The 8,083-nt window shown below is 54.5% G+C and overlaps 1 protein-coding gene across 4 annotated transcripts; it reads left to right on the forward strand.

Moving 5' to 3' along the window:
• Positions 1-202: 202 nt before the first annotated feature.
• On the forward strand, positions 203-6,243 carry Npdc1 (neural proliferation, differentiation and control 1). Of its 4 annotated transcripts, none has more exons than XM_027422874.2 (10): positions 203-503; positions 3,278-3,424; positions 4,164-4,211; positions 4,510-4,650; positions 4,762-4,929; positions 5,060-5,126; positions 5,206-5,293; positions 5,375-5,454; positions 5,647-5,743; positions 5,844-6,243. In XM_027422874.2, the coding sequence occupies exons 1-10, from the start codon at positions 392-394 to the stop codon at positions 5,934-5,936; spliced, it is 1,041 nt and encodes a 346-aa protein (XP_027278675.1). In that variant the 5' UTR covers positions 203-391; the 3' UTR covers positions 5,937-6,243. The 4 variants fall into 4 exon arrangements, with proteins under 4 accessions (XP_027278675.1, XP_027278674.1, XP_027278677.1 ...); XM_027422873.2 differs by having other exon boundaries at positions 205-503; positions 4,759-4,929; XM_027422876.2 differs by lacking the exon at positions 4,164-4,211 and having other exon boundaries at positions 205-503.
• The last annotated feature ends 1,840 nt before the right edge of the window (positions 6,244-8,083 follow it).

Consider the following 8,083-nt stretch of genomic DNA (forward strand, 5'->3'; position numbering starts at 1 on the left):
AGAAGGCACGCATCCTGGGACGCCCACTCCTCGTCAATCCTAAACCAGATTTCTGGGTAATGAGGAGGAATCCTGCTACAGAGGCTGGAGGGCCAGAGGCACTTAGTCGCCTGTAGAAAGGGGACCCCCAACAAGGACACAGAAGGAGGGGGCTCAGTCTGGAGACGATGTCCCGCCCCCGCAGGTGGAGCGCGCAGGCGCACTCCCTACACGCTTCTCTGGCCGCCGAGCCTCCATCCCATCCCGGATCCTTTGCCGCAGCGTCAGCGCCGCCTCCTCTTTTCCTCTTCCGCCCCCTCCCGCTTCCCGGCTTCTCCAGTCACGGTTCCCGGAGCCGGTACCGAGCCCGGGGCCGCGGGGTGCCATGCTGCCCGAGTGGCGGCGTTGAAGCATGGCGACGCCGATCCCTCCTCCTTCCCCACGGCACCTGCGGCTACTGCGGCTGCTGCTCTCCGGCCTCATCCTCGGAGCGGCTCTGAACGGTGCCACCGCCCGCCGCCCGGGTGAGCTATCACTCTGGGCTCAGGCTGCGGGGCGCTCCGGGGCCGGGATCGCCGGGCGGGGAATCCTACCACTCGGCACCACCCTCGTCCTCCCTGCCACCGCCCTGGCCTCACCCGGGCCCGCAGGCTAGGCAGGCCCGTTCCGCTGGGCATGGATTGGGTAAACAGGTCAGGCTCGTTGAAGGCCAGGCTGGATGAGTCTTCTCTCAGGTCCCTGGAGGCGAATGTAGATTTCACGAGCTTCTGGTCTTTGTCTCTGGGTCCCTGAGCCAGTTCAGCGTATGTCTCCGGATGTCTTTTTGGGCGTCTGCAGCCATCTGGTTTCCAGTGGCCCTCAGAGAGGATCCTGTGTCTTTGTTTCTGTGTCGCTGGGGTTTCCAGTTGGTAGGGTTGTTCTGGTGTCTGTGGGCCTTGCTGCTGTCAGCCTTGTCTCCCGTGTTCCCATGGCAGAGTCTAAGAGTTCCAGGTCCACTAGCGTCTGTTCCAACTTAGTGGAGCCAAGCTGCCCCCATCCCCTGCCCTGGTGGGCACATGCCACCCTGTCTTCTGGACTGAGGTCCTGTGTGTTGACCCTTTGAAAGAGTGTGAGCCCAGTCTGGGAAACACATCCTTGCCAGATGGGTCCTGAAGCTACAGGATCCAAATCTTATCTCCCTGAAGGGCGTGAAGTAGGAGAGGGTGCCCATATGTTCACTGAATTCTGGAGCTCTGAAGGGGAGGTGCTTTGAGCCCAATTTATAGATGAGGAAACGGAGGCATGGAGAAGTGACTGATATGTGGCACAACTGGGACTCTAATGCGCTTGTTCTGAGTGTGGGGCCTTAAAAGCTGGGCAGGTCTCTTCCTGGGCAGGCAATCCTGGAGTGAAGGTTGGCATGACTGGAAGAGACTCTTGGGGAGGGTGGAGGGCCAAACCAGGCCTTGCCAGAGGTAGTACAGGCAACCTGCTAAAGAGTCTGCCTCCCAGGTAGAGCCTCCTCAGGAATGGGACTATGGGGGTAGTGCTGAACCCCTTCTTGAGAAGGTGCTGGCCTCTGCTCATTGGCCACTGTAGCTGAATGCAGAGACCTAGCATGACCACCTCTAAGCATCCCTCTCCCACACCTAGTGGTCAGCAGGGACCAGTAGCCCAACATGGGTGGAATACCAGTTACTTTCCAGCTGTCATTGTTCCTGGGAACCTCCTCCTCATACCCAGGCTGGAGAGGGTCTTTTTTGTTTTATTTTGTTTTGTTTTTCGAGATGGGGTTTCTCTGTATTGCTTTGGAGCCTTTCCTGGAACTCGCTCTGGAGACCAGGCTGGCCTCAAACCCACAGAGATCCACCTGCCTCTGCCTCCTGAGTGCTGGGATTAAAGGCATGGGCCACCAACACCCAGCTGGAGAGGGTCTGTCTATCCAATATTAAACAATAGGCTGGTGGGCTATGGTGGAGGTCCTGCGTGCAGCCCAAAAGTAGCCTTGTGCTACACACCTCTAGTATAGATCTGACTAGGTTATCAGCACTAGGGGCAGGGACTGTCTGGCTCCCTGGAGCCTAGCTGGTGGGTGGAGTCTGTGTAAGCCTCCTGATACAGGTTTAATGTTTAACTATCCTAAACCCCAAGCCCAGATCACTGTCACAGGAGTCTGCTGACCCAGCCTATGGAGGAATAAGGTGCCGGGCCAGGGATTCAGTGTGCCCCCTGCCACCAGGCCTGCTGGAACTTCTTTGCAGGAGATGCAGAGTGTCACATTACAAAGGAAACTAAGCCAAAGGCTGCAGGATATTTTCCACATCCCAGTGGGCCCTGCAGTGTACAGCAGTGGTGGCTGGGCTAAGGAGAGGAAGGATCCAATTGGCCAGAGACACTCAGCAGGCAAGGTTGATGGTCCTGCTGGGTCTTCCCTTGGCTATGTCAGTTTCCTGAGAAACCAGGGTCCTAGGTTGTAAATACTCCTTAGCTTTGAAGCAACTGGACTTACATGCCCCACAGGAGAAATTGAGGCGTGAGGGTCACTGCTCTATCTACCTGCATCAGCACGGTACTGATTGCCATATATAAAGAGAACATTATGCTCTGGGCTCCAAATGAGGAAGACAAAAAAAGTGTGACTGGGAACCCTGACCTCGACTGGCATCCCCAGCTCTGACCAGCCCAGGCCTTTCAATGGCCTCATTGTATCTCCAGCTCCATCTTAGGGCTCCCAAACCCCAGTGGCTTCTCTCTCCTTGAAGACGAAGGCTAGGCAGGGAGAGCCACTGTCTTCTGTACTGAGCATTTGTTCTGTGGCTCCCCCAGACTATGCTCTGGGGTTGTAAGATTATGTGAGGGGGTCTAGGGAGAAACCCCAGTGTTTAGGAGAAATGGCTGCCCAACATCCTTTGCTGCCCCTGAGCCAAAGAGAACAGAGTTCTGTCCTCAGCAGCCATCTGGACGAAGGGTCCTGGCTCACTCTGAGCCACACAAAGGTCAAAAGCCAGCCTTGGAGGACTTCACTGTCTTTTGTGGAGGCTGACTGGACAGTTAGGGTCTGTTCTCCTTTAAGGGTAAGACTTAGGCCTGGAAGCAGGACTGTGAGGAGTGGATGGGGCAGGGTAGTTTCCATAAGACTTGGGACTGTCTGCTTCCTGATCCTGAGGCTTGGCAGTAGGAAGGCCGAGCCTGCCCAGAACAATGGCCGGAGGCAGGCCTGGCCAGTTCTGTGGAGGGAGGGGTTTCTAAGCAGGGCTGTTGTTCCACTGAGACTCAGCCAAGAGGGCTGTGATGGGCCATGCCTCTGCTTCTTCCTCAGATGCTGCCACCTGTCCTGGAAGCCTGGATTGTGCCCTGAAGAGGCGGGCCAGATGCCCACCAGGCGCACACACGTGTGGACCATGCCTTCAGTCCTTCCAAGAGAACCAGCAAGGGTTTTGTGTGCCCAGGATGCACCAGTCTTCTGGTATGTCCGAGTATAAATTCAGGCAGAATGGATGAGTGAGATATTGTCCCTCCCTTCCTGCCTTGCCCTGTGGGCCGAGTGTTCAAGTCCAAGACCAGAACTGGAACTCTTACCACTTTAGAAGTGACACCGAGTGCTCAGGTCCAAGACCAGAACTGGAACTCTTACCACTCTAGAAGTGACAAGCCTTTTACCCTTTAAAGATGGTGCTGGTCCAGTGTTGGAACTCGGCTGACACCTATGGCAGTTGAGTCCTGCTAAGGCAAAGGATGACCTCAGGAGGAGGAGAGGTCAGAACATTAGGGCTTGGAATGTGATAGGTCGGCCAAAGACTGTCCTGGGTGTCTACATTAGCACTCTCTAGACAACCTGCTCCTCTCCTTTGGTTACTTATCCAGTACACTCCACACAGCATGTTGGGAAGTGTTACCCCTGTGCTAGTGACGGCTGTCCTTCCGTCTATCTGGGTGTCCCTTCAGGTGATGAGGGCTTTACCTGAGAGGTGCTGGGGATGTGGCCAGCCAGGCTTTCTGGGAAAAGTAAAGAGGAGCACCGAGAAAAGGCCAGAGGATGCTGTGGATTGGGGTCCCACGAGGGAGCTTCTTTTTGGATTGTGAGGTGCAAAGTGAGACCCAATCAGAGCCCGGCCACCTGCCCACCCCCACAGGCTCCTTCTTTTCTGATGGCTGGGAGTAGCCTAGATATTTGGTTATATTTTGGCTTTGTTCCATTCCTTTAGGATTTCCTTTCTCCTCTTGGGCAGAGAAGGTACCTGAGGGTGGACAAGGTAGGGAATGTGTTGTCTTAGCCAGTGCTCTGCCTAACTCTTTGCACACACTAGCTAGAATAAGGGATTCCATTCCTTTCTCCTCTTGTGGATGGATCTCTGCACATTCCTCTAGCCTTGCTCTCCACCCCCGAGCCCCCATCCCCCAGAACTTAAAGTAGCTCCCTCAGTTGTCACCATGGTAACCCAGGATGGTGAAACTTTGGATGGGTCCTTCCATCTCAGGAGGCTGCTTGCTGCAGGTGTTGCCTGAGGGTCTGGGGCCTCTCTCTAAATGATGGCCCCTCACACTCCTCAGGGGAGGACTTGCCCCAGCCCAGACTGGAAGAGGAGATCGATTCTCTGGCCCAGGAACTGGCACTGAAGGAGAAGGAGGCTGGGCACGCAAGGCTTACAGCACCGCCCTTGCCTGAGGCTGCACAGAAGCTCCTGGAGCCTGGTGAGGACACCCCCACCCCACCCCCGCTGCCACCCCTTACTCTCTTTCCTGACTCTGCTTCTTTGACTAAAGTCCAAGTCCCGCTGACTTTGTGTGCTTGACTCTCAGCAGCTACCTTGGGATTCTCACAGTGGGGTCAAGGACTGGAGCCCAGCCTCCCCTCCACTCACGGAACCTCCACGCCCACGCCACGCTCCTTAGGGCCCCCTGTATCTTCTGGGCCTGTGCACATGTCCCCACTGGAGCCCCGGGGTGGGCATGGAAATGGCCTCACCCTTGGTAGGTCCAGGTTGGCACTAAGGGACAGGCATGTGGCGGGTTGAAGGAGGAGGGAGGCACAAAGGGGATGGGGGAGGCAGAATAAGGGCCCTCCTCAGGCGGTTCCTCACAATGCCCCTTTCTCCCACAGTGCTGATCCTGGCTTTCTGCTTGGCAAGCACAGCCGCCCTGGCTGTGGCAGCCCTCTGCTGGTGTAGGTGAGCCGCTGATTCCAGCGGGTGGGTGGGGTCTGACCTTCAGGTCCGTAACAACCCTCTCAACACCAAACCCCTTCAGACTACAGAGGGAGATCCGCCTGACTCAGAAGGCCGACTATGCTGCCACAGCCAAGGCGCCCACTTCATCCACAACACCGCGAATCTCGGTGCGTAACGACCTTCCCACCAGGCGCGCTCTTATTTTGTGCGTCCCAGCTTTTGCTTAACATTTCCGTCCCCTCCCACAGCCTGGGGATCAGCGGCTGGCGCACAGCGCTGAGATGTATCACTACCAGCACCAGAGACAGCAGATGCTGTGCCTGGAGCGGTGAGCGTCCCAGACCTGAAGTGGCAGCCACTTTTGCCCTGGGCCTCCACCCCACCCACACCTTACCTGCAACCTTTTACTTACTGCCCTACCCCCAGCCCAGCCCAAAGCCCCCACCCAGGGCAACAACAGTATATTGAGCACTTTCCCTTGGAGAGTTCTCAGAGGACCCAGCTGTCTCCCCCCCCCCAGGCATAAGGAACCTCCAAAGGAACTGGAGTCACCCTCCTCTGATGAGGAGAATGAAGATGGTGACTTCACGGTATATGAGTGCCCAGGCCTGGCACCGGTGAGTGCCCTAGGGTGTAGAGGGGGCTGTCTGCTAGGGTTTCTCCCAACCTTTCTGTACCAGGCCTTGCTGCCAGTAGTGTGACCCAGTGCCTTCACAGACAGGGGAGATGGAGGTGCGCAACCCACTGTTTGACCATTCCTCGCTGTCGGCACCGATGCCAGGGCCCCATTCCTCACCTCCGCTGCAGTGACTCCTAGACTGATGCCCACCTGCCTGCAGCCCACAGCCCACCGGTGGGAGAAGCAAGTCCTGGTGTTCCCTATTGGAAAGAACAGCATTGTGACCCTCTGCATGCTTTTGGCAGGAGGGAGGCACCAGCCCCTGGGCTCCCTTGCCAGGGAGAATCTCCACCTCATGTGGGAGACCTAGCCTCTGCTTGCACAGTCTCTGGTCTGAACCCTCACACTGGAGGGACCAGTCCAGTGATCCTAGAGCCCAGGCATGGATAGAGAGGTTTCTGGAGATAAAAGCCAATTAAAGTCTTTTTCAAACCTTGAGTGGCTTCTGGCTTCACTCACTAATAATGTGAAGACCCTGGGAAGCCTTGGTGGATGGACACTGAGGGTCTGGGACCTTTTCTTGCACCTCCAGAGAGAGAGCTGTTACCTCTGTAAAGGACTTGGACTGTAAGAGAATCAAACCCTCACCCTTGGCAGTGGGTAACCAACCCCTGCTACTCACTCTTCTGCACCAGGGTTTAGGAATAGTAAGGGCTAGAGGAGCCCAAAGATGGTCACATTCTGAAGACCCCATTCTATGGGATAAAAGGGTTGGGAGAGGAGCAGTTTGCATATGCCTGGCTATGGGTACCCAATGCCTCTGTTCCTGCTTGTTATCTGCCTAGGATGGAAACCAAGAAAATAGCATATAGGCCTGTGGGATTCTTACAGGGACAGACTCCTGGGCTCCTATAATGTATTGGGGGTGGGAGAGAGACAGGCCTACAGATGGACCTGAGGAACACAATGTACTTACAGCTGGGTACATGAGGCAGGGATTTAGGAAGTAAGGGGAGAAGGGGCGTTATATTGCTTAGAGCCTTACCTTCCCAAAGCATGTGTATTTGACTGGTCACTCTCTTCTATATGGTTTAGAGAATGATCTGTGACTATGACAGCAGTCATACTTTTAGCTCTGAATGAGTAAATGTGTGTGCATGTGCTTGTGTGGCTTTTTTGTTTGTTTGTTTGTTTGAGACAAGGTTTCTCTATGTAACAGCCATTGGCTATCCTAGAACTCACTTTGTAGACCAGGCTGGCCTTGAATTTACAGAGCTCTGCCTGCCCCTGCCTCCTGAGTGCTGGGATTAATGGCATACCCAGATAAATGAATGTATTAAGAGGAGCCTCCTGACTCCTTTAGTTTTTCTCTGCTGATTGTGCCATCTGCTTGGATGTATCAGGATCCTGCTGACCACCTGACTTCCTTTGAAAGCATAGGGAACATGTCCCTCTCCATTGGCTTTCCTTCCTGTAGGATGTGCACTGGCTACAGACTAATCTCTGGAGAATCTGTGGCCTCTCTGGTCAAGAAGACAAGTGATCTGGACATGGTGGCCATGCACTTGGATGGCAGATCCTTATGAGTTTGAGGTCAGCCTGGTCTAAGTAGCAAGCTCCAGGCTGACCAAGGTTACATGGTGAGACCCTGTATCAAAAAAAGAAGGGGGGAGGGAGGAAGAGAGGGAGAGGGAGAGAGAGAGAGAGAGAGAGAGAGAGAGAGAGAGAGAGAGAGAGAGAGAGAGAGAGAGAGAACCCCTTAGAAGGGGTCTCAGTGTTCTCTGGTGTCTTAGGGTTTATATCGTTGTGAAGAGACACCATGACCATGGCAACTCCTATAAAGGAAAACATTTCATTGGGGTGGCTTACAGTTCAGAGATTCCATCCATTTTTGTCATGGCAGGAAGCAAGGCAGCATGCAGGCAGACATGGTGACGAGGAACTAGCTGAGAGCTCATATCTTTTTATTTTTTTTTAATGTTTTAAAGATTTATTTATTATGTATACAGTGTTTTGCCTGCAAGTATGCCGGCAGGACAGAAGAGGGCACCAGATCTTGACAGATGGTTGTGAGCCACCATGTGGTTGCTGGGAATTGAACTCAGGACCTCTGGAAGAACAGTCAGTGCTTTTAACCTCTGAGCCATCTCTCCAGACCGAGAGTTCATATCTTGACCCACAGGCAACAGGAAGTAGTTTGTCTGCCTGGGCATGGCTTGAGCATATGTGAGACCTCAATGCCCACCTCTACAGTGACACACTTCCTCCAAGGTCACACCCACTCTAACAAGGTCATACCTCTTAATAGTGCCACTTCCTATGGTCTTATTGGGTGGGG

The sequence above is a fragment of the Cricetulus griseus genome, chromosome 6, assembly GCF_003668045.3.
Source record: "Cricetulus griseus strain 17A/GY chromosome 6, alternate assembly CriGri-PICRH-1.0, whole genome shotgun sequence".
In the NCBI taxonomy this organism is placed as follows: Eukaryota; Metazoa; Chordata; class Mammalia; order Rodentia; family Cricetidae; genus Cricetulus; species Cricetulus griseus.